This window comes from Sycon ciliatum, chromosome 5 (genome assembly GCF_964019385.1).
Source record: "Sycon ciliatum chromosome 5, ocSycCili1.1, whole genome shotgun sequence".
In the NCBI taxonomy this organism is placed as follows: domain Eukaryota; kingdom Metazoa; phylum Porifera; class Calcarea; order Leucosolenida; family Sycettidae; genus Sycon; species Sycon ciliatum.
In genome coordinates, this window is record NC_088647.1 from 26,158,890 (window position 1) to 26,184,520 (window position 25,631).

The window sequence follows — 25,631 nt, forward strand, 5'->3', positions numbered from 1 at the left end:
GGTTAGTCGATAGCTGGTGTGGGTGCGTAGGCTGAGCAGACACGCGGGTGGGCTGTATGTCCCGAGGTCGACGTTGGGCACCAGGGGGGAGGATCTTCTTCAGCGGGCTGTCCGCATCTAGGCAGAATAGCTTGTACAAGTATGCAAGCGAGGCCACTGTTCGCCGCAGAGATAGACTAGGGAGCCAGGAGCCCGATCCGATGATGTGGATGGCTCGTCGCTGGATCTGGTCTAGCTTGGCCAAGTGTGAGGGTGGCGCACCAAGCCAGACCAGGGGACAGTACTCTGACACACACACACACTCTCTCTCTCTCTCTCTCTCTCTCTCTCTCTCTCTCTCTCTCTCCCTCTATCTATCTATCTCTCTCTGTTGTTGTTATTGTTGTTGTTGTTGGTCATTTTGTGACAGCTTGTACAATTCCCTGTCCAGGTAGTAAATCGTCTCTCTCCTCTCCACTCCTCTCTCTCTCTCTCTCTCTCTCTCTCTCTCTCTCTCTCTCTCTCTCTCTCTCTCTCTCTCTCTCTCTCTCTCTCTCTCTCTCTCTCTCTCTCTCTCTCTCTTGTTGTTGTTGCTGCTGCTGTGGTGTTGCCGTTGCTGTTGTTGTTGGTCTGTTGTTGTCACTGTCGCTGTTGTTGTTGCCGTTGCTGTTGTTGTTGTTGGTCATTTTGTAAGAGCTTGGACAGTTCACTTGTCCAGGCAATAAAGCAGTCTCTCTCTCTCTCTCTCTCTCTCTCTCTCTCTCTCTCGCTCTCTCTCTCTCTCTCTTTCTCTCTCTATCTATATCTATCTCTCCTCTCTCATCATGCATGCGTCACACTCTCATGGAAATTTTTATTTTATTTTTTATTTTATAAGATTGCATGCTTCACACTCTCATGTAATATTTCTTTCCTTTCTTCGTCTTTTTGTGAGAGCTTGGACAATCCACTTGTCCAGGCAAGAAGGTAGCAATGCCTGTTCATTCTGGCGAAGTAAAATAAAATATACCAACCAACCAACCAACTCCAGCACAGGTCGGACAAACCCATTGTAGGCTCGGAGTCGGCCAGGGGGCTCTAGGATAGCAGAGGCCTTCCGCAGGAAGCCTAGGCGTTGCTGTGCTCTGGAGCGGATCGTGCGGATGTGCTGCGCATATGTCAGCTGGGAGTCAAAGGTGACGCCCAGGAGCTTCAGGTGGCCTGCCTCGCTGACTGGCGTAGCGTCGAAAGTGGTTCCCGGGAGCTGCCAAGGCTGGCGATGATGTGCGATTGTCATGGCTTGGGTCTTGGAGGGCTCAAACTTGATCTTCCACTCCACGCCCCAGCGAGACAGTGCATCCACACCCTGTTGCATGATAGCAGAGCTGCCAGATATGGACACTCTTGAGGTGATGAAGTTGAAGAGCGTAGTGTCATCGGCATATGCTGCGAGGTCCATTCCAGGAGGGAGATGGTCCTCGGCGTCATTTGTGTACAGGATGAACAGTGTCGGTCCCAGGATGCTGCCCTGGAGGACGCCAGCTCTCACCGGGTAGGGCTGAGATAGCTCCCCACCAACAGCTGCGGTTAGGTTCCGGTTGCTCAAGTAGTCGCGGAGCCAGCCAAGCAGGTGACCAGCTACGCCATAGCACTCTGCCTTGTGGAGCACTCCGGTGTGCGAGACACGGTCAAACGCACCAGCCACATCCACTGCGATCACCCTTACTGCACCACCGCTTGCGGCCACCCTGCCCCACTGCGAATTCAATAGGGTGAGGATATCCTGGGTGCCAAGTCTGCTGCGGAACCCATACTGGCTCTGGGAGAGGATATTGTTTGACTCAAGGAATTTCCTGAGGGCACGGTTGACGATAGCCTCCATCACCTTGGACAAGATGGGGAGGAGTGAGATAGGTCTGTAGTTGCTCACATCAGATTTCGATTTCTTCTTGTGGACGGGTACAACCATGGCAGTCTTCCATAGGGTAGGCTGGCGTCCTGCCCGAAAGGACTTGGCGAACAGTTTCGACACAGGGACTGAAAGTTCCTTGCTGCACTCCTGCAAGACTCGGCCAGGCAGGCCATCTGGTCCTGTGGCTTTTGCAGCGGAGACCTTCCTGAGCTCGCGCTCGACCGCACAAGGTCGGAAGTGCACTGTGTGGAGCTGCGCATCTGAGCGGCGACGAACTGGTGGGAGCGCGTCTGCCTGCAAGTCATCCGTACCCAAACTGCACTTTGACGAGAAGAACTTTCCAAAAGCCTCAGCTTTCGCTGCGCTCTGCCTGACTTCGACACTGTTGGCCTGGGTCAAGGTCGGGATCTCCGAGGAACGGCTGCTATGGCCACCAGCACGTTTGATCGTAGTCCACCACTCTCGGCTGGAGAGACCTCCAGCGCTGATCTTGCGCCTTACTGTCGCAATGTGGGCCATCTTTACTCGATGCAGAGTGGCGACTGCGGCAGTTGCTGCCTCCTTGAAGATTGAAAGAAGTGCAGCATCATCTGGGGACGCCCGATGGCGCCTCCACGCCTGTTGTTTTCTGTCAACACATGCTTGGCATTCAGGAGACCACCAGATTGGGTTGCTGGCTCGCTGCTTCAATACTTTGGATGGTATGAATCGTTTCATTGCCTCTGTGACTTTCCTGGTGAGTTTGTCACATGAGGTGTCAACGTCATCAGTAGCAAGGAAGGACCAGTCTGAGTCGCGCAGGAAGGCGCGTAGGCGGGGCCAGTCGGCTTGCTGGTACCGCCATACTGTGCGCTTGGTCGGACGGTCTGGGGTTGGTGCCACATCAAAATGTGCAACTATCACTGCATGGTCGGATTTGCCAAGGGGTGGATGCAGAGGCGTGACGATTCTGCCTGGTAAATCTGACATTACGTGTTCAAAGGTAAGGAAAAACTCTTTCAAAGCAAAAGAAGTCAACTAATGAATAGAAGAAGTAATGTAATCTCTTTTCCAGGTTGATCTCTAGTACGCATGGACACCTTGGTATGGGGATACTCTTGTATTTTGTTGTACTTATGGCCACTTGCAAGTACGAAAAAGGCACAATTTTCCGAACTTTGAGGCTCCATAAGCACAACAAAGTGAATATGTATCCCCGCGTGCCAGAGGATAATATGAGGATTTTACGAGCATAATGCGAGAATCCATGAAAGCATAATTCCATGATTTCGCAGGCATAATCCGCCGGTGCCTAGGTGTGGGGTGAGAAAAATAATAATAAGAGATGTTTAAATTAAACTGAACAATTTAAATTATTTTAATTTTTTAACTGATACTTGGAACAATAAAGTAGCACTGACTGCCACTGAGTAAGCAGTAAGCAGTAAACACAGGTATACAATACAAGCGATGCAGATCAATGAGGCCGTTTGCTGAAAAGAAGATCAAAATACTGAAAAGACGCTGCGTCTTTTAGCATGGTCTGAAGGTGCTTAGCAAATGTAGTGCGGTGCTGGGTGCGCCACTCCACAGGCAAAGCATTAAAGAACAGTGCAGCACAATTTGAAAAGGAATTGACACCGTCAGTCGTCCGGAATTTAGATATTGCAATAGCAGCATTAAAAGATTGAAGAAGGGCTGAGGCTTCCTGCAGCTTCATCTGTGAAAAGAATTCGGGTGGACACACCCATTCCCATAGCGCTGCATATCACATCCGAACCAGCATTAAAAGAGCTTCTTGTTGTCCTAGGGCCGGTTGAAACTTGAGGGAAAAGGTCCGTCAGATCTGGGAGAGGGAAAACGACATGATTAACATGGATAAATTTAGCAATGCTACGAATATGGTAATGTTCAAACGGATCAATCGACAATCTAGCTAACAGCGGCATGACGTCATCTTCAACTGGTTCTCTTTTTTTTTTTTTTTTTTTTTTCTACAAAATCCACATATCTCCAGACACTGGGGTGAATGATGGAGTGTGGTGGTGGGGCCCATTAAGCTCCGCCGACCAGAGGTCTCGGCTTCATAGCTCCATGGACGCACCAAAGGGATATTGGGTAGGGAGGATTAAATTGAAAAAGAAAACAGAAGAAAGAAAATGGAAAGATTGTATTGCTCAGTGAGCAAAAGAATAAGTTGAGTATTGATGTGAACGCTGTTAGACTTTTAAATTCAAGAGGAGACTGTCCGTGAGGAGAGATTACATGTATGTCCAAGCAGGGTAGGACACTGTACCCTCTTACTCGCGTATGCTATGAGTGGCCCAGTGCCAGTTCGTTCTGAGGAGATGGTGATAAGCTGCTGTCTTGAACTTTTGGATGTTCTTTGGGTGAAATGGGTGGGGAATGATAGAGGTAGGCAGCTGGTTCCAGATTGGGATGACGGAGTGGGGAAAGGCTCGGCTCACATTGTTCCTGGAATTGGCAGGAAGAACATTCTGTAACTGATGGGGATGCGCGGTGGACAGTCGTACAGCCTGGCGGGTGAGGCGTGTGGTCCTGGGTTGGTGTGTCGGGGGTGGAGCCATTCTCGAGAGAAGAGCGGGAGAATTATCGCAAAGGGCTTTATACAGGAGGCAGAGGGCAGCGATGGTGCGGCGAATTATGAGGCTAGGAAGCCAGCATTGCGGATGTATTGCTTTGATGGCACGCTCCTGCACCCAGTCCAGCCGATTCAAGTGGGAAGAAGCTGCCCCCATCCAGACGATTGGGCAGTACTCCATAACCGGCCGGACAAAGGCTTTGTAGGCTCGAAGCCGGGCAGGAATAGTCAGCAAGTGAAATGCCTTGCGCAAGGCTCCAAGTCTCTGCGTTGCTCGGACTACAACAGTTCGGATATGCTGGCTGAATTTTAGCTGATGGTCAAACGTGACGCCGAGTACCTTGATGGAGGGCTGCTCCTCGACAGGAGTTCCATTGAAGACAATGGGGGGTATTGGCCAGTCCCGACGATGGTGGGAAATTGTAAGGGCCTGAGATTTGGCTGGCTCGAACTGCACTTTCCAATCCGAGCCCCAACTGGATACTAGGTCGACAGCAGCCTGGAGTACTCTAGCGTTGTCAGGAACAGCAGCGAGCGTTGCAATTTCGGCGTATAGGGTTGTGTCATCGGCGAATGAGGCAAGGTTGGAGCCGATTGGGAGGTGGTCTTCAAGGTCGTTGACGTAGACCAAGAATAAGGTGGGGCCCAGGATACTGCCCTGTGGCACCCCAGCCTTAACTGGGCGTCTGGCTGATGTCTGGCCGGAGATGAGGACTTGAAGTGTGCGGTTGCAGAGGTAGTCTTGGAGCCACCGATGCAGGTCTCCCAAGATGCCATACACTCTAGCCTTGTGCAACACACCAGTGTGAGACACCCGGTCAAATGCTCCAGCAATGTCGATGGCCAGCACTCGAGAAGCTCCTTTATCTCCGGCGGTGTGCACCCACTGGTGGTGGAGAGCAGTCAGCAGGTCTGCTGCACTGTGGCCGCGACGGAATCCAAATTGCCGTTCTGACAGGACGTGATTCGTCTCCATGAAGTTGCTCATTGCCCTGTTGACTATGGTCTCCATGACCTTGGAGAGGATGCTCAGTAACGACACTGGTCGATAGTTTGATGGCGACGATTTAGACTTGCGCTTGTGGACTGGAACCACGTTTGCAACCTTCCACTGTTGTGGCTGGATACCGGAGCGAAGACAGCAGGTAAATAGTTTTGAAAGCGGCCGTGCCAATTCTGCAGAGCAAGCTTTCAAGACGCGGGCAGGTATCCCATCTGGACCAGTGGCTTTGGTGGGGTTGAGCTGGCGGAGAGTTCGCTCGACTGTGGTTTCGCGAAACCGGACGGTGCAGAGGTTGCGGTCAGTACGTGGTCGGACGTAAGGAAATGGAGCGGATAGGTCGTCTGCCCCTAGACTGCATTTGTTGGCGAAGTGTTCGGCCATGCACTCTGCTTTGCTGCGGTTGGTGTCGTGCTCCGTACCATCGGTGCTGCAGAGAGTAGGTATGGATGGGCTGTTTCCGTGGCCAGAGGCCTTCTTGATGGTTCGCCACCATTCACCAGACGCCATACACCCAGAGGCTAACTTCTGTGCCAGGCTTGCTGTGAATGCCTGCTTGGCAGTTGCCAGGCAATGGTTAGCCGAGTGCTTGGCGACATTGTAACGGGCTTGCAGCTGGGCACTTGATCGGTCGGCGCAGAGTCTCCTCCATGCTCTTTGTTTCTGTGCTACAGCCTCAGTGCATTCCGGTGTCCACCAAGAGGGGTTAGATGGTTTCATGCACAATTGCTTAGACGGTATGTATCGGCGCATTCCTTCCAGAATATTCTGGGTCAAGTGCATACACATTGCATCAGGATCATCACTGACAGTGGACTGCCAATCTGTTGTTCTAAAGAAGTGGCGGAGTCTGTCCCAATCTGCGCGTTGGTAACGCCAGACAGTTCTGGTCACTGGTGGTTCCTCTGCTGTGCTTACATGAAAGTCAGCTAGGACACAGGCATGGTCAGAGTTTCCCAGAGGTGCTAAGGTATTGACGGTCGCATCTCCCGGTAGGTCAGTCATTATTAAGTCGAGTGGGTTAAGGCCCCTGGTGGGCTCATGCACGTGCTGCTCCAAGCAGTGAAAAGCACACATGTCTTCAGTGTACACACCTGCATGAGTTGTCTTGGTGCTGCCGAGCCAATCCATGTTGTGTACGTTAAAATCTCTAGCCAATACCACATATTGACAAGATTTACGGGCCAGGTCTATGCCAGCACTGATGGCTTCAAGGGTACTGATGTCATTGTCGTGGCAGGAGCCAGAGCGATATGCAGCACACACAGCCACTGACTTCTTATCCACAGTTCTGACACTCAGCCATATTAGCTCCTCATTACCGACCTGGATGTCATCGAGTTCTCGGAGGGCCAGACTGGCTTTAACCCAAACCGCAACTCCTCCTCCATGAGCTGTTCGATCCTTCCGCAGTGGGGAGTAGTACCCAGGCAAGGACAGTTCGGAATCAGTAGCCTTCTCAGGGGTTAGCTTGCTCTCTGTGACAATGGCAATGTCAGGTTGGTGAACGTGTACAGCATGGTGAAAGTCACCAAGTTTACTCAGTAGTCCAAATGTGTTCGTCAGCAGGATCCGAAAGGATCTAATTGGAGCTTTGAGCTTGAGTGTCGGAGGACTCGGAGAGAGCGTCACTGTGTGAGCCGGACAAGGTGTCCCCCTTTGGAGCATCACTGAGAGTGTCACTGTGTGAGCCGGACAAGGTGTCCCCCTTCGGACGCTCACGGTGGCGCCAAACCCTCGCGTACAGTGGGCGAGGCCAAAAGTTTGGAGCAGTGGCGATTTCAAGGTCAGTCGCATCGATCATCAAGCGGGCAGACACTTTCCCATCTTCTGTGGTGTGTATGCTGCACTGCTCTCTCTCTTCCCGTAGCACAAGAAACTCCCTTTCCCTTCCGAAACCTAAGTCTTCCTTTCTACTTCACTCTCCCTTTTTCACTGCGTACTCTGCGTGGCTGGTACTTCCCCAAGAAGCTAAGGACCTTTCTTCCCTCCGCCTTTTTAAGAGCCTTGTCGCACCTTAACTTTGATTTTGTGTTTCTCATTTTGTTGCAATCACTGCTTATCCATGCCGGTTCCTTTTTTCTTCTCCTCCCCTTCTCCCTTCCTTGCCGTGGTTGGCTAACACCCTCTCTCTTTGTATTGGCCGGTGTTCTCACTGTGCTATGAGATGCTGTAATACATAAATAAATAAATCTTGTGGTTTCGAGCCACAAGCAGCGCGTACAGAACGACGATAAACGGACGAGAGTCGCTGTCGGTCCTTGGCGGATAGCTTCATTGCAAAGCAAGAGCAGCAGTATAGTAAGTCAGGCAGGATAACAGACAGGATAAACTGCCGTGTTGCCTTCAAACTTAGTTGCCGAAAACACCATCGAAGAGCGCCAACTTTTGTGCAAGTCTTCCTAACGATAAAGTCTATGTGACCAGACCAAGAAACATCACTGTCTACAATGACTCCCAGGATTCTCGTGCTAGACACTTGAGTCAGAGGCTGTTGGTTAAAAACGATCGGAGTTGAGAGGGGTTGAGAAGACTTAGAAATAATCATCAAAGTTACAGTCTTTATTGTATTTTAAAATGCGCAGCCCAAGCTCGTCTAGATCCACAAAAATTGCAGATAACGAATCAGTAATGGTAGCGACGGCCTCAGCTTGTGTACGTCTGCTGGCATACAACGTCATGTCGTCAGCGAACATCGGGAGCTTGCAAGAAACGGCCTCTGCTGTCAACGGGAGCTTCCGTACATAGATGTTATTTAATAGAACTGGACCCAGAATGGTGCCCTGTGGCACGCCACTAGTGATTGCCACCAACGGAGATGTTCCAGTGTGGGTAACCACCCGCTGTTGTCTGCCACAAAGCCTAAGGTATGATCAGAACCAGGCCAGGGCCGGTCCCGAAATACCGACAGCTGCCACTTTGCCAGAGCAAGAAGAAGCTGCTGATGCTTCACCATATCGAACGCTTTCTTCAAATCAATACAGACGACCGCCGTATGCAGTCCAGCGTCGCGCGAGACAAGCCAGTCGTTCGTAACCTTGGTGAGAAGCTGTCCGGTAGAACGGTGCTTCCGAAAGCCAAACTGGTCCACATGGAATGGGCAACGATCATTAAAAAACACGTGTATACGATAAAACACAAGCCCCTCCAGGAGCTTGGCTAGGATAGACGTTAAAGACACTGGGCGGTAGTTAGAAGGGCAGTCGCGGGGGCCTTGAGTTGACTTCAGAATCGGTGTAATGTTTGCAATTTTAAACAAGGATGGGAATTGGCCAGACGAGGGCGAAGTGTTGAATAAGATAGTGAGTGATAGAGCAATTACATCTTTTGATATTTTAAGTAGACACGGAAGAATGCCGTCCGGTCCAGGGGCTTTATTGCTTTGGAGGTCACCGATCCGAAGCTTCACCTCTGCTACTGTATATATATAAACGGCTGAAAACGTAGTAAGGTCGTCGGATTTAGCAGGTCCCATTGGGATTTGTAATTCGCTTCCTTATCTGTGACAATCGAGTGAAAATAGTCGTTCAATCGCTCAGGTGGGATGGTAACTGTTGCGTTACTGCAACAGCACTAAGGGTAAATGCCCATGCGCACTCTCTCAGTCCAACACAACCATCACACTCCGGTAGGAATTACAAACTATACTTGATGAAGACAGAAGGAGAAGTGGAGAACGCAGGGAACAGAGTAGGCATGTAAACAGCACAGGCACGCAACAGTTACCGCTGGTGCATGCGAGGTGCATGTGCGTACGCCAAGGTGTGAAATAGGAAGCGGGGTCAAATTACATATGGATGCACTATGCCAAATATATAGGCACAGGTAGGTGACTGTACATCTCCCCCCGAAAAAAAATGCGAACGGAGGGACACGAGAAAGTGTGGAGCAAAGGAGAGAGGAAAAGGAACGATAGCAGTTCTGGAGCGGGTACCAATGTGAGCATTACTCAGAATGATAGAGAGAAAAAACAAACATGAAAAGAACACAGTCATAGTTCAACTGGAACACATGGAGTAAACAGTGTTACTGGGTTCAGGTATTGGCAGCATAGCGTTGCGGCGCATGGCGAACACGGCTGGATGGTGGTCTGCGACCGGGTCGCAGAGGCTTAGCAACTCGAGGAGACTGCGGCACAGGCAGAAGCGGTGGCAGAGTAGAGTTAGCTGGTGGTTGCAGGGCAACATGCACAGGAGCAGGAACACCATACTCAACCTCATACATGGGCTCAATGGAGGAGGATGAGCTGGAGGGAACAGGGCGTTTGGCTGACGTGGATGGCAACGCACGCACGTGGCGACGATTTCGGCGGACAGATGACCCAGGAGTGAGGTCGATCGTGTAAGAGCGTTCGGACAGGCGGTTCTGGACGTGTCCTGTTTTGTCCATATCGGGGACATACACAGGAGCACCAGGGGCGAGAACAGGCAGCAGTCGAGCACGGTGGCGTTGATTGTAGCGATCAGCCTGCCGAGACCTGGAAGATGCTTCCTTGTCGGCAAGGGCGGTCAAATCGGGCCAGGCTGGAGCAGGGAGGGGTCCTGGTAGCCGGGAGCGGATTTGGCGGCCAAACAACAGCTGTGACGGTGAATAACCGTTGGCCAATGGCGTAGACCGGTAGGCCAAGAGAGCGGAAGGCAAGTCGTCGTTCTTCAGAAGGAGCTGCTTGGCTGTCTGAACGGCACGTTCTGCAGCGCCGTTGCTTTGGGCGAAGCGAGGACTTGACGTGCGATGGGCAAACCCAAGCTCGGCAGCAAATGCACGGAAGCTGGCACTAGCAAATTGTGGACCGTTGTCAGACACTAGCGTGTGTGGAATACCATGGGTAGAAAACACGGCGTGGAGAGAGGCAATCACAGCGGCAGACGTAGTAGTGGTAAGTTGTTTGACTTCGATGTAGCGCGAGAAATAGTCGACAACCACTAGGTAAGTGGATCCTTTGGCTGCACACAGATCACACGCGATCTTTGACCATGGAAGAGATGGGAACTCGGACGAGATGAGCGGCTCGGCTGGGTTAGGACGGGCCTTGGCACAGGTGGCACAAGACATCACATACGACTCAATGTCCGTAGACATACCAGGCCACCACATCACAGCGCGCGCACGAGCACGACACTTACCAACGCCTTGGTGACCCTCGTGAGCACTGGCAAGGGTGGCGTTGCGCTGGGATGCAGGGATGATGACACGTTGGCCACGGAATATGAGACCATCAGCAGTTGAGAGCTCATCGCGAACAGCGAAGTACGGGCGGAGGCTAGCGGGGACCGAGGTGGGCTTGGCTGGCCACCCGTTCAGGATGAGAGCACGGAGGCGACACATGTCGGCATCAGTGTTGGTCGCGTTCCGAACGTCGACCAAGAGCGGGTCGGTGGAGCAATGCGATGTGACGGCAGACACATGCAGCTGTACTTCATCAGCAAGATCACTAGTAGGCGAGGACTCTTGCGGAGCACGGGATAGGGTGTCGGCAATGACGAGTGATTTGCCGGGCACGTGGATAGCGGTTGGGTTGTACCTCATCAGCCGCATCAGGAGTCTCTGGCATCGCAGAGGAGAGCGGGCGAGATCAGCGGAGTTGATGAGAGGCACGAGAGGCTTGTGGTCAGTCTCGACTGTGAACTGAGGACCGCCGTAGATGTAGTGGTGGAAATGCTCGCATGCCCAAACGATGGCAAGACACTCTTTCTCAATCTGGGCATAGCGCTGCTCAGTAGGAGATAGAGAGCGGGACGCATAGGCAACAGGGCGCCAGCGGGAGCCATCAGGCTGCAGGAGGACAGCACCCAGTCCGTAGCTACTGGCGTCAGCACTAATACGGACGGGCTGGTCGGGCGAGAACAGTGCCAAGCAGGGAGCAGTAGTAGCGAGTTCCTTGAGGCGACAGAAGGCAGTTTCTTGCTGGGTGTCCCACTGCCAGGCGGTGTCGGCCTTCAGGAGAGCACGGAGCAGGGCACTGACATTGGCCATATCTGGCACAAACTTCGACAGGAACGTGAACATACCCAGAGCACGGCGTAACTCGGGCACATTGGTCGGTGACTTCAGAGCTTGGATGGCAGACACCTTGGCTGGGTCTGGGCGGACACCGTCAGCACCGATGAGGTGACCCAGGAACGTCAGGGACTTCATACGGAGGCGACTCTTGCCGGGGTTGAGGAGTACGCCTGCAGAAGCGAGAGCTGCGTGGACAGCAGTGAGGGCAGCATCGTGCTCAGCAAGAGTGGCACCGAACACGAGGATGTCATCCATGAAGACGACCACGTTGGGAATGTGCCCAACGATTTCCAGTAGGCGACGCTGGAAAACCTCTGGCGCACTGGTGATACCAAAGGGTAGACGGTTGAAGTGAAACCGGCCAAACGGTGTCATGAAGGTAGTGAGTGATGCACTGTCGTCAGCAAGTGGCACTTGCCAGAACCCAGACGCCGTGTCAAGCGACGAGAAGACCTTGGCTCCGGACAGCTTGCCCAGTGTGTCTTCAATGGTCGGCAGAGTGAAGTGTGAACGCTTCACGGACTGGTTCAGGCGTTTGAGATCCACGCAGATGCGGACGGAGCCTTTCTTCTTGAGCACAGGCACCATGGGCGCACACCAGTCGGTCGGATCGGTGACTGGAGAGATGACTCCCATCTGGACCATCCGGTCAAGTTCGGTCTTGACCTTGGCTTGCAGGTGGATGGGGACTCGTCGTGCGGTCTGGCAGTGATATGGTTGGGCATTGTCTTGCAGCTCGATGGTAGCTGCAGGACCGGACATGCGACCAATGGCAGGAGGAGCGGACGGAGGGCTTGCGGATGCCTCGGATACATCGCAAGACAGGAGGTTCAGGTCCTGGCACACACTGCGGCTCAGGAGGTTGCTGGGGCCATCAACAACAATAACACGGAACGTGACGTTGCGGTCCTTCCAGGAGCTGGCAGCAACAAATGCGCCGTGTATGGGTAGAGGTTGGCCGTCAGGTCCAGTGACCTTAGTGGAGATCGGCGTGAGCTTAGGTTGAGGACTGAGGCTATTGTAGGACGGCAGTGACAGGAGTGTGCAGTCTGCGCCAGAGTCCAGCTTGAACAACACTGACTGGCCATTGATGGGGAGCTCAACAAGCCAGGGTTCAGTTGAGTCAGGAATGGATACTGAACTCAAAACACAGATACTGGGTTCCTGTGACTCGGATGAAGCACTACCCATAAAACAACTAGCACTAGCACTAGCACTAGCAGAATCACTCACCGGATGGTCAGACATCTCACTCGCGCCCACTTGACGAGAGCTACGACACACTTTGGCAAAGTGACCACGACGCTGGCACTTACGGCACTCGACGGACCAAGCAGGACACTCGCGGCGCGAGTGACCACTGGATGAGCCACAGCCGGAGCAGGGAGCGCGCGGAGCAGAGGTTGCTGGAGGGCCACGTATCGAGTAGCTAGGCGCGGACTGGCGAGATGCAGCGGGAGCATTCTTCGGTCTGCCAGTTCCACGAGATTGTTTGTGATGTCCGCGAGCGACGGCGGCTGCGACGGAGGGCTGAGTGGCTGCGGAGCGTTGAGTGGCTAGCTGGATTTCGAGGGTCTCAGCTGCCTTGGCCTCCTTGAGAACATCGGCGAGGGTGAGGGAGCCTATGTCCTTTTTCTGCATCGCCTTACTCACTTCAGAATCAGCCATGTGGGCGACGAGGTGATCGCGGATCCGTTCTGACGGCTTGTCGAAACGGCATCTCGCCGCGACAGAGTGGAGTCGGCTTGAGAACGTGGCTACGGACTCACCGGGGAGCTGGCGGAGACGAGCGAACTGCGTCCGTTCGTGGATAACATTGTCCGCAGGTGCAAAGTACTTGTCGAAAGCATCGACCACTTTATCGAAGTCGTCCTTGTCGGAATCTTGGGCGAAGGACAACTCACGCTGGAAGATATCATCCGCAGTTGGGCCCAGAGAGTAGATGAGAGTGGAGATTTGGACATCTGCGGATTCGGAAGAGAGTTTGGTAGCAATCTGGAAGCGTGTGAATCGGCTTTTCCAGCGGGGCCAATTCTCAGGTGCGGAAAAGTCGAAGCTTTCAGGGGGCTGGAATTTCGCCATGGCGAGCGGGTCCGGTGGCGAGGGTTCGGGGTACCAGTTCTGACACCAAGTGTTGCGTTACTGCAACAGCACTAAGGGTAAATGCCCATGCGCACTCTCTCAGTCCAACACAACCATCACACTCCGGTAGGAATTACAAACTATACTTGATGAAGACAGAAGGAGAAGTGGAGAACGCAGGGAACAGAGTAGGCATGTAAACAGCACAGGCACGCAACAGTTACCGCTGGTGCATGCGAGGTGCATGTGCGTACGCCAAGGTGTGAAATAGGAAGCGGGGTCAAATTACATATGGATGCACTATGCCAAATATATAGGCACAGGTAGGTGACTGTACAGTACCCGTTTGCTTCGGAGGGGAACCCTTTGTGATCATATTCAAGGCTTTCCAGAACTAAAATAATGGCTTATTGCCCGTTTGGTATTGCGAATTCAAATAAAAAAACAACAACACAGTTGTCTTTTTGTTTTGTCTTCGTTTTGTCTCCCCTTCTTCCATATCGCGTCATCATGGTCATTACATGTACAAAAGCCGCGCTGGCCGAAATTAAAAAAAAAGCTGAAGAAAAAAAAGAATAAAATGTACGTTTTTATAATAATAATAGAGAGGTTGCGCACAACGAAAATTCGTTAGATTTCGACCGTCCGGGTTCGAGTAACGAAAGTTGCTCCGAAGATCCGTCCAAACGTGACCGAAACAGAGCAAATCTACGAAAATATTTTTCGTTACCTGGAGTACTAAAATGCTGATATTTTACAACTCCCTGTCTTGACTCTTCGTACCCGCGCGGCTCGACCCACTACGAAAACGTTCACGCGTTGTGCGCAACCTCACGCTTTACGAATATTCGTTAGCTTTTTTCGTTAAAAATATTCGTTACGGCGGTACGAATTTTCGTTGTGCGCAACCTCTCTAATATAATATAGTGTAGACCAGGGAGTCGTAAAATACGGTATTTTACGACTCCCTGGTAGACTGTACGAGCATATGAATGAACCCGAAGTAAATTGGTTTTGAAAATAATTATTTACAAACTGAGGTCGACGTCTTTGGTCCGTTTGGACACACGAGGCTACTTGCTACGATATCGCGATACGGTCGCAGTGAGAATTGGGAACGCCCGGGCGCTCTTTCTACAACAGGTAAGTTACTTTTTAGTGGATAATCAGTAACTACAGTCCATTTCAAAACTATAGACGCGTACCTAGGCAAAAACCGTTATGCCAGCATCTATACCACATAAAATCTGTGATCACTTTGTGCATAATTTTTTCCAAATTGGGCGTCTGTTATCCAATCGTTTAGAAACCATATGAGAGTAATTGTGGAGCGATCCTGAGCAATATTCCGAAAACTATTCTCAAAAAGGTCCAGCCAAATTTGAAATATTTCAAAAACCCTACGCGTCTATAGTTTTGAAATGGACTGTAGTAAATCTGATTATCAGGGCAGCTTTCATGGTACGTAGAATCTACTAGTATGCGCACATGTATTGTTCCTATAAAAAGTATATTATACCGCTATAAAACACCGTAGATAGAACCAGTTTGAGAAAGTTGAAACCAAAAAGTAGCTGACTGTACTCAAGGGTTTTCCATGCAGTGTTACACACGGTGTATTATTCAATTTTCGTTTCTGGTGACGGTCCCGCTGGCCTGTGCATGCACAGGTGGGCTGAGAAAATGAAAAGAATGCATTGCAACTCTCTGTGATCTACACAAACTTTTCAGTGGTGCTCAGAAATGCAGTTTTGGCACATGATTTATTGACAGCCGGCGATAACAATTTTGAACATTCTGAACTGTCCGTCTAAATTATATTTCTAAATCCATCACGCTCAATGTTTGAGAATTCTGCTGCAACGTTCGATTAGCACCGCTCCCTATAGTTGAATACTGAAACGGTTGTTGCATTTCATGACGCTTGGCCGCATGCCAGCGACATGGCTGTGTACAGCCAAGCTATCATAATTTCCGGAGTTATATGTTGCACCCAGATTTTTTTGTCACGAAATACAGACATCTTTCCTGTTTATCACCGTTAATTTGACCATCATAGTATGAGCCGTAGCGATTTTGGGGGGGGGGGGGGGGGGAATTGCCGGTGTTTAAGGGGGTTCGGGACAGTTAGCCCCAAAAATTTAATTTCAACATTAGCCCAATCTGACATCAGATTTGAATAGGTACAGCCTTATATTTTCGCTTAGTAACATCAGTTTTTCAATTGCCCGAATAGGTCTTGCCAAAAACACAATTTTCCTTGATGACACAAAATAACACAAAATCCCAAAATTGATGAGAAATCGACCATAACATCAGTTAGGACAGAAAATATGACATAAAATTTTACAGACTGTTCGAGGTATTGACTAAGATGATATCAACACCGAAAAATGTACACTTTGGTTGACGATGGGATCCAGGTCGTCATTTCCTGGAGAAGAACAAAAAGACGCAAAAAATGAAACTTTGAATATTTTTTGCAGCTTATTTTTGAGTTTGCCCCATATGTGGATACTTCAAACACGTTCTATAAGTGGGTTGGAACAGGTTTACCGCGGCGAAAATAGGGGTCACCGTGCATATTCTGGAGAAAAATCCAAAAAACTGTCAAAATTTGCCTAAAATTGGTAAATTCACGTATCTATATTGCTTGTACTTCTCTGCTGCTGCTTTGGTCATAACTTATTGGATTTTTGGCTGTTAATAGGTGTTGCATAAACTCACTAGAGCCCTCGGCGTTCAGAACAATACAAGGATGGAATAGCTGAACTAGTAAATTTGCCGGAAAACCCTGGGTGCACGCATTATCGATAGGTACTTTTCTCCATGATTACTCTCCTGTTGGCACTTGGTTGTGATACATGTACATGTAGCTATGATAGCGCTTAGCACTGCCCCATATCAAACTACAATGAAAGCTGACATGTTGGAACGAATCAGACAACACTGAGTCCTCTTGTTCTTCAACTATGCGAGCTAGAACGTGTCCCCACACTGGCAAAAATGATGGTATTTTACGGTGCGCACAAACAAGTGAAGCACTGTGCCACAGGGCGTTCCTTACAGTTGGGTTGCTGTTGGTTCTTCGCTAGGTGTTCAGCCACCACTAATATAATCTTCCTTGAGACTGCCACCCGCTTCTTACCTCCGACTTGCTCCTTCATCAATCTGGAAATGGCTGGCTCACCACTTCGTTTGTAGGACAAGACAAAGTGCTTCATCACCATCCCACTGGCAGCTGCCCGCACTGCAACTGATTTAGAGAAGCACGTTGCTTGGACCAACGGTTGAAGGGTGGCCAGCCGCTTTTGCTGATGTTCTGTAAACTCCATCGCCGAACATGCTGATGCAAAAGTGACAGAGTGCTACACTACCGGGATACTGGCATCAGGGCGAGCTTCGACAATTTCAGCTAGGGCCGCAACATCCGCAACAGCATCATGAGCAGCGAACTCATTCCCAACGATGAACTATAAATCAATCTGAGGCTGTAGCTAGGGAGCTCCGGTATCGCGGTTTAGGGATCAGAGTGTTCACCAATCACAAAAATGCACACCATCGACACACACATCCGTGCACACATACACACACACACACACACACACACACACACACACACACACACACACACACACACACACACACACACACACACACACACACACACGCACACGCACACACACACACACATGCATGCTCTCACACGCAATAGAACACACGCGCGCGTACACACACATACATTCACGCACGTGTGCGTACCCACCCACATGCATGTGCACACTCATGTGCATGAGTGGAGATGCCCGCATACACATGTAACACCAACATGCCCTGGGAGCGGTCATGCACGTGTGTATAGTATGTGTGCGAGGGCACGTCCACATGAGCGCATATGCATGTGCATGTTCATACATGCATATGGTGCACACATGCACAAACATGCAGGTCTATGCAAACACACACACGCTCGCGGCCGCCGCGCATACAGTGTGCTCATACATTTCCATAGCCATAGGGTGGCAATGACTCCCAAATATCATGAGTAAATCTTATGAGATTGAAAAACGCACTTACCCAAAGCAGCTTTGGTGTTGCTTGTGGAAGCACGGGGGCCAGGGTGTTGAGCAGTAATTACAGGGCTATCTGTATATATAAATTCTCCATCCCACACTGCTGACACGGAATGACAAGTACGCTGCCCAGGTCGTACCTCTTCTCTTCAACGCAATCAATGAGCGCAAGAGGTTTGCCACATCCAGGATTCTGGCACGCAGACAATCCCACAGCCAGATACCTGAGATGAACGATTCGTCGACCGTGAAGAGGGGCACTGAACGACCTCTTCGCGGGAGTCGAATCCAGTGGCGTTAGTGATGGAGATCGCCCTTTCCGTTTTTCAGGAACTCGATCGATCGTTTGAGTTTGCGAAGCGTCCCCCTCCTCGGCTTCTTGCATCGTCCAGTACGCAGAATGAGAGGCCGCGTCGTGGGTGACGGATTACTCTCCCGCGTCTTCATCTCCAGGACACGTCGGCAGGAGAACCGAGCTATCCAAAAACCGCCAATGTCAAAACAAAGCCGCAAGTACACTAGTGGCTGAGCTTCTTCCTCAAATCTTGTCTCGACTCGAGCACTGCGAAGTCATGGTCAAACTATTTTCTGTGCATGATCGCGTCCCATTTTTCCACTCCGAAAGGCATTATTTTTCAGAAAAAAATTCGGAAATCCAACATGGCGCTAACCGTCGCGAACCTCCTTAAAGCGCGGCTTACACTCCGGAAATACGCTACTCATTCCAAGTTCTTTGTTCAATGCTGTACGGTGGGTAGCCGGTAACCGTACTGTTACTATGGTGATGTGGCCAGTCAACATTTAACGTCTGGTTTGTCCTGATATAACAGTGGGCTGTATGTAGGATATTACATTGTCAACATCGGCCAAAGCCTCTAAGAACTAAGTGTGCCATAAATCAATATCGCAGTCAATATAATGCAGTGAAACCTGGCGAAGACGACCGCTCAAGGGACATTCAAAATTCGGAACAAAATGCAAAATTCTCTGTTACCAGGTGGTCGCCTTGTCCTGGGTCATTTGACTGGAAATAGCATCCCTTGGGCCTGGTTGCAGCGGTCTTCTGGGACAGGTGGCCGCCTTATCCGAGTGGTCGCCTTGACAGATTTTACTGTACAATGTGCGGTCATTCTATACAATCATATGCATCTACACACATGGTTACATTCTCAAGCACAAGCCAGATCTCTGCATTCAGAAAGAACATGTCACAACACTCACACTCTTCCTTAGCACCGTAACTGTATTTTGCACATTTGTGTTCGTTTTATTTTATTGATTACTTCGGAGCACGATTTTTTTATCTCCTCGTCGACTCTTCACATAAATCGAGAAATTGTCCGATTTGTATGCATGTATATCATGATGGTCAGCAGGGTAAGTATCAGCTTTCGGCGTGTTCATCGTTTAGTCCAAACTCCCCATAACATGCACTCTCTGACCGACCTTGTTCACAATACCAACAACCCGACTCCAAGTGGTGGTAGATACTGGCCTGAATTCTTCCATACAGTTGCTTCATTCACAGAGATCCCATCAGTAAAGGTCGTGGAGTACGGAGTGGGTAGAACTTCTTGGTCCTGAAACTTTCATCAACACTCCGTGTGTTATTTCAGTGTGCTATGATGGTGTTGCACAATCCATCTCCATAGCACCTTGCGCGAATCAGTGTGATCTTGCACTTATTCTCCGTCTGTTACCACCGCTTACTGCATGTTAGCTACCAGTGAGCGATAACCCTACTTCACTGTCACAGTGGTTCTCTCTACACTGTAAAAGCCGTATATATAACGAAGTGCTAACTCTAACGAGTTAACGAGCAGAAATCTGTCGTTAAAATAGAAATCGTTATACAGAAATCGATACATATACTGTCCTATTGAGCGCTGAGAATGAGTGAGAATCGTTACCTTTGGTACACGTAAACTAGTCAATTTTGGGAAATCGTCACATATATGCGCATCGTTAGAATAATGGCTTTTACAGTAACAGAGAGTGCTAGTCAGATGTTCTAGCCATTCATTACTCTGCAACCTTCACTGCTGAGATCTCTGTGATTGAAGCAACTGGACAGGGGAATATATTCCAGTATCTACCACCACGACTTGGAGTCGGGCTGCTGGTACGGTGAACGAGATTGGCTGGAGAGCGCATGTGGTGGAGAGTCTGGACCGAGTACGGTGTACATGGTTTATGGATAAACGAGTTTGAGGGACAGTAAATCTCTGTTAAAAAGGATTTGTTGAAAAAAACCAATGAATTAAACAATGTACTTCAGTACGTGCTTACGTAGCGAGCATAGCAACCAAGGTTGTTTTCCAGAGTTTCATCAGTGGACTCTCGTGACCATTTGAAATGGCAAACAGTTTTTTTGTGTTGTGATCTGTGCTATGCCCTGCTGTCTGTGTAGAGTTGCTGGAGGTGGGGATCGGATCACTGATCAACTGTATGCCAGCCCTAACACTCCTCAGCTGCAGCCGTATGCCGTGAGCAGGTGACGCCCGGGTGAGCGCCTGATCGGCGTGCGGCGGGTACGTGTGAGCACGTGAAACTGACACCGTGCCATGTAGGGCATGTCGCGGAACTGGTGTTCGCTGGTTGTGGCCGTAGCATCTCTCGCGTTTCTGCTATTGCATCCATGGATAGCGAGAAGCCCTGCGCCGCCTGTTGCAAAGCAGCGGGTACTGTTCGTAACGTTGGAGTATGCAGACCCAATTTTCAGCGGCAATGGAGTGTTGTCCAGGACGATGGTCAATGCGTTGCTTGCGCTAGACTACGAGGTATGTGTGTCACCCTTTGTCATGTTTGCTGCACGTGTCTTAGTTGCTCCATTCGTACATGTGCGTGTTTCCTTGTGTGCATGTGTGTGTGTGTGTGTGTGTGTGTGCGAGCGTACGTGCGGATGTGGTTGCGTACATGTATTTGTTTGTGTGTGTGTGTGTGCGCGCACGCGCGCGTGCGTGCGCACATGCGTGTGTGCATGTGCGTGTGTGCGTGTGCAGGCTGCAGTTAGCAAATAGCGGCGCTGTATTGCTCCTAAATCATGTGATAAATCAAGCAGAGGATTGCAGGAACCCGTTGAGTTTTCTAAACAATCTTGAGCTCATCCTGTACTGTGTAGTTTACCCTTACTCTCCTGCTGAAATCTTTTAAAAATATACTTTTTGTTTTTTGAAGTACACTCTTCTTTTGTTGTCCTCATATATAAACATGTACAATCTTCCTTTTGTTCACAACGCAGGTACTGGTTGTTTGCGCTGTACCAAGTACATCCGCTTCAGACTTATTATCCTCATCATCATCAGCAGAACATGCCCTACAACGATTCAATATCTCCAGTGGCACCAGCCACAGCTTGCTCAGTGTTGCGGTTCCCGTCAGCAAGTGGCTGCGTCTTGACCGTCACTCTGCCTGGCAGGAGTTTGCCATGGGCATGGCCTCACTGCACAGTCAGGTAGGCCAGCAGTTGTGTACGTTCTGTGCACGGTGTGCAGGCGCAAGTGTGCACACATCTGTGTGTGCATCCGTGTGTGTGTGTATGTGTGCATCTGTGTGTGCGTGCATGTGTGCATTCGTGTGTGCATCCATATGTGCATCCATATGTGCATCCGTGTGTGCATTTGTGTGTGCATCTCTGTGTACATACGTATGTACATCCATATGTGCATATGTGTGTGCATCCGTTTTGTGGATCTGTTGTGTGCATCTGTGTGCGTATCCGTGTGTGTGTGCCCGTGGTCCTGTTGATGTTTCTTTTCAGTGTGGATGCATCCATGTCATTGACTTCCTGTTAGTGCTTGCATCGTCTGCCAATCACAGGAGGGGTAGGAGCGGTCGTTTTAGTCTGATAAGAGGTATATGTATGTGTGTATGTGTGTGTGTGTGTGTGTGTGTGTGTGTGTGTGTGTGTGTGTGTGTGTGTGCTCTCTCTCTCTCTCTCTCTCTCTCTCTCTCTCTCTCTCTCTCTCTCTCTCTCTCTCTCTCTCTCTCTCTCTCTCTCTCTCTCTCTCTCTCTCTCTCTCTCTCTCTCCTCTCCCTCCCTCACTTTCATCTTTTTTAAATTCTACGTTTGCAGGTGGAGGCGTTTGGTGTGGACATTGTGATGGCTGTTGACTGGTCTGGTTGGCATGCTTTGGAGCGACTAAACGATTTGTGGAGGTGCGTTGGATTGGTCTACAGTATAGGCGTATACGAGACTCGTACTCAGTTATTGGCCATCAGGAAATTTCGGCATTTTTGCCGGGGGGTGGGCTAGTGCTCTGGGCAAAGATTGACATGGTGGCCGGCATACATGTGTGTTTGCCAGGGGCGGGGGAGAAGTTATTTATTGATTTTTTAACATGCCGCTCATTTTTTTGACTCTCTCTATCTCCCTCTCTTCTCTCTTCTCTCTCTTTCTCTATGCTTTTCCGCTCTTGTCTCACAGAAGCAAGCCAGCGTATTTCCTGAACTTTCGAGTGTTTTCGCGAAGCACAGAGCTGCTGCAGTCCGATGGCGATCGTCGATTCTACGCGGATCATGAGTGCTGCGCCTTGGCGAACAGCACCTCAACCATTGCCCTGTCCTGCTACGATGCTTGCCGCCTGCACGCCCTATGCCAGTCGTGCCCGGGTGGAAACCCCGGTGCTGGCGTGGCCGCTGGTTTAGACCCGTCCAGGGTGACCGTTGTCGAGCTATCCGCTGAGTTTCCTGACGGCTGCATGCGCCACTGTGCCAGGGCGGCACGGCAGGCGGACATGACGTTCGTCGCTCCGTCCGTGCTGAGGCCGCCCGTACGCAGCGACGTGCTGCGCGTGGGACGCACGCACCGGCGTAGGACTCTAGGTGCGCTGGACAATGCCGGCACCGCGTGGTCACGCCAGCGACGCTTTGTCACGTGCTGCGTCCGACAGTCCCCAGAGAAAGTAAGCACTTTCCTCACCTGGCTGTTTTGTGTTTGAAACCGAAGATACAGCGTCTTGTAAATAATTATTGTAGCCAACTCATAATGATGATACAAGTAGTCATGACGACAAAACTTAATTGTTTGAGTACTCTTTTGATGACCTACCGTATTATCTCTAATATAAGCACGGTCCTTTATTCTTTTCAATGTACCTCCGCCCCGTGCTATTAATGGAGACGTTCCTTTATTGGAGACTGTTCCATTAGTATTTCAACCTCTTTTCAGAGGCATGTTGCCATGCCAAATTCATGTCAGACACACACATTTCAGGGTTTTTTTCGCCCGTACAGATATGAATTTACACAGTGTGCTTATAATGGAGACTGAGCACTTTATTTTTTGAATGCCGCCCCAAGGTGTTCTATTATTGGAGACGTGCTATTATTGGAGACTGCTTATATTAGAGATAATACGGTATGTTAAGAACAAGCATAGCGAGGGCCCTGAGTTAAGTGATCTCTCGTAGCGAGGGCCCTGAGCTAAGTGATCTCTCACAATATAAAGAGCATATAAAGGGCCCTGAGCTGGCAGTTCTCTCGGTAGCTACTCGTTTGGTGATAATGCTACCTACACGGTCACCTGTACGTATTGTCTACTCCCAGCTATCATGGACCACACACGCACTCACGCAAAACATGTAGACAGTGGACCTTGGGTACGCTAGCCAAACTGCATCGCTTTCTGGTGTCATACGTCTCTTGAATAGGTTCATGAGCAAACTTCACTATTTTATTTGAGAATTGTTCTCTCCTTTTGTTCATTGCAGAATGCCATGTTGTTTGCTGACTTAGCGGTGGAGATGGCAGCATTTCTCCGCAATAGAAGCATCTCCTTACGACTCTGTGGGGCTGTAGCCGATCAATCCTACGCATCCTTGGTAAAATCCAGGTACGTGCTGTGCTGCCTTGTGTCTTCTGTACCATCGATGACAAGGCAGATCGGATGAAGTGTGTGTGTGTGTGTAGGGATGTCAGCGAACGCACTGCGCAGGCCTCTGCGCATGCATTGCGTCATCGATTTTTTGAACGTGATCGCGGCCGACAGAGAAAACATGGCCGCGGTCTGTTTGCACCGCTGGGAGTCGTAAAATTACTGTTCTTCTGTCCCCGCGACCATTCAAATCATACGCGATACTCGAGGACCCACGAACTCACCACGTTCTCCCCCGTCGATTTCTCTGAAAGTTTGCACATCGTGAAACACCAGTATGAGAGGTGTTCAGGCCAATTTTCAAGGAATTTCCCTGGTTGGATCGTTCCAAAATCGGACTTCCATTTCTCGCTCGCGGCCATTTCTTGCGCGATGGAAGCGCCCTGCCCTGGTGAGTAACCAGCATCGCGCTGGGTAGAGAGTTGCTGCAATAAGCTCCCTGATGTCTTCGCTGCCATTGTCAGAAGCGATGGACCATGAATTTGTTTGAGAGTCTCTGGATGCTACTACTCCTCAGCCTAGTTTTCAGCCATTCCGTGCATCTTCTTCGCACGATTTATTTTGCAAAAAAATGAAAGTGTTCATGAGTTTTCTTGTCGGCCGCGCGTAGATGGGCCAGGCTGACCTGCGCAGATGGGCTGCGCAGTGCGTTCGCTGATATCCCTAGTGTGTGTGTGTGTGTGTACAAGTGTATCTATTGTGTGTGTATGTGTGTGAGGGAGTGAGTGCATGTGTGTGTGTGCAAGTGTCTGTGTGTCTGTGTGTGCGCGCATGTGTGTGTGCGTGCTTGCTTGCTTGTGTGCAAACTGCAAGCGTTTGTAAAGAGTCTGATCTGTCCTGTCCATGATGATCTGTCAGTTCGCCACTGCATGCTCCGGCTACCTTCAATTTTTACCTCTTTCAGTGTCTACCGGTATGTGCTCTGCACGTGTTGATTCGCATGTTCCTATGCCGTCTTGATGGCACTTAATGATTTATGCTGACTTGAACTCAGGGCATCGATCTGTAGAGCACTCTATGTGTGTGTGCTGTATTTGCCCCCCCCCCCCCTCACCCCATCATTCTCCCTCATTTTCCCCTGCAGGATAGCTGAGGCAGGAGTACAGGTCGAATACTGGGGACGGTTTAGCTCAACTAACAAGCTGATGGAGGCGTTTCAGACAAGGTATGATGATAGGGACGTGTGATAGTAGCTCATTCTACTTGCGCTGTTATCGCGCATGGCATCATTGAAGAACTGCTCGTTTTCAGAAGGCAAAGATCACGTCAGGCACACTCGGTGTGTGTTTGAGAGTGAGTGAGTGAGTGAGTGAGAGAGAGAGAGAGAGAGAGAGAGAGAGAGAGAGATAGAGATAGAGAGAGACCAATGACAGCGTAGCTCTGCTCATACATTTGTGTTTTGTTTTAATGGTTACCTATTGTGCCTTGGCCTTCTGGTACTAGTTGTTGCTGTTTGCCACATCTTGTATGTTGTGTGTATGCATTTAGCTTGCTGAACATTCACCCGTCACTTCATGATGCATTCGGTATGACTGTTGTTGAAGCAGCGGCTGTTGCCACAATCAGCTTAATCCATGATGATATTGGTACGTACTAGGCAGACTTCACTCGAATGCTAGTACAGTACTCTGTTCTCGTGTTATCCTAGAGCGTGTTGTGTGTTCGTCTCTGCATGCATGCGTGTGCATGTCGCTATGAACATGTATTGTTTAATTTGTGTGCATGTACAGTGCTGGAAACTGAAATCCGACCCCCCGAGCGGTGGGTTCACATTCTAGCGGTCTCTGTTTCGTAGTTTTACCATCCCGTGTTGGGTCTTTGCGATATGAGCGCACCGCTCAGGGGGCTCAGGGTGTCTGATTTCAGTAGTCAGCACTGTATGTGTGCATATGTGTGTTCTTTGCATTTGGAACTTGATCCGGCTGTGCACTCTATTAGTGTACACTGAAATCTGTCTAAGACGACCGCTCAAGGGACATTCAAAACCTGGTCTCTGTTACCAGGTGGTCTCCGTATCAGTCTCAGTGAAGCACAGCTGAAATTTGAACTAATCTATGTCCCTGTATGCATACTGTACAGCAGGAAATTTTCGGACGGAATTTATTTTCGTACGATTTCGTACACGGGCCTCTTTTGTACTAAAATCAATT

General features: G+C 50.0%; 1 protein-coding gene across 1 annotated transcript in view; it reads left to right on the forward strand.

Moving 5' to 3' along the window:
- LOC135818186 (uncharacterized) overlaps positions 1-25,407 on the forward strand; it is a 42,158-nt gene extending 16,751 nt beyond the window's left edge. The window contains exons 11-14 of the mRNA XM_065331534.1: positions 22,033-22,510; positions 23,318-23,439; positions 24,566-24,646; positions 24,970-25,407. Coding sequence (XP_065187606.1) covers positions 22,033-22,510; positions 23,318-23,439; positions 24,566-24,646; positions 24,970-25,078 — 790 coding nt within the window. The 3' untranslated portion in view covers positions 25,079-25,407. The remainder of the gene's footprint in view (positions 1-22,032; positions 22,511-23,317; positions 23,440-24,565; positions 24,647-24,969) is intronic.
- The last annotated feature ends 224 nt before the right edge of the window (positions 25,408-25,631 follow it).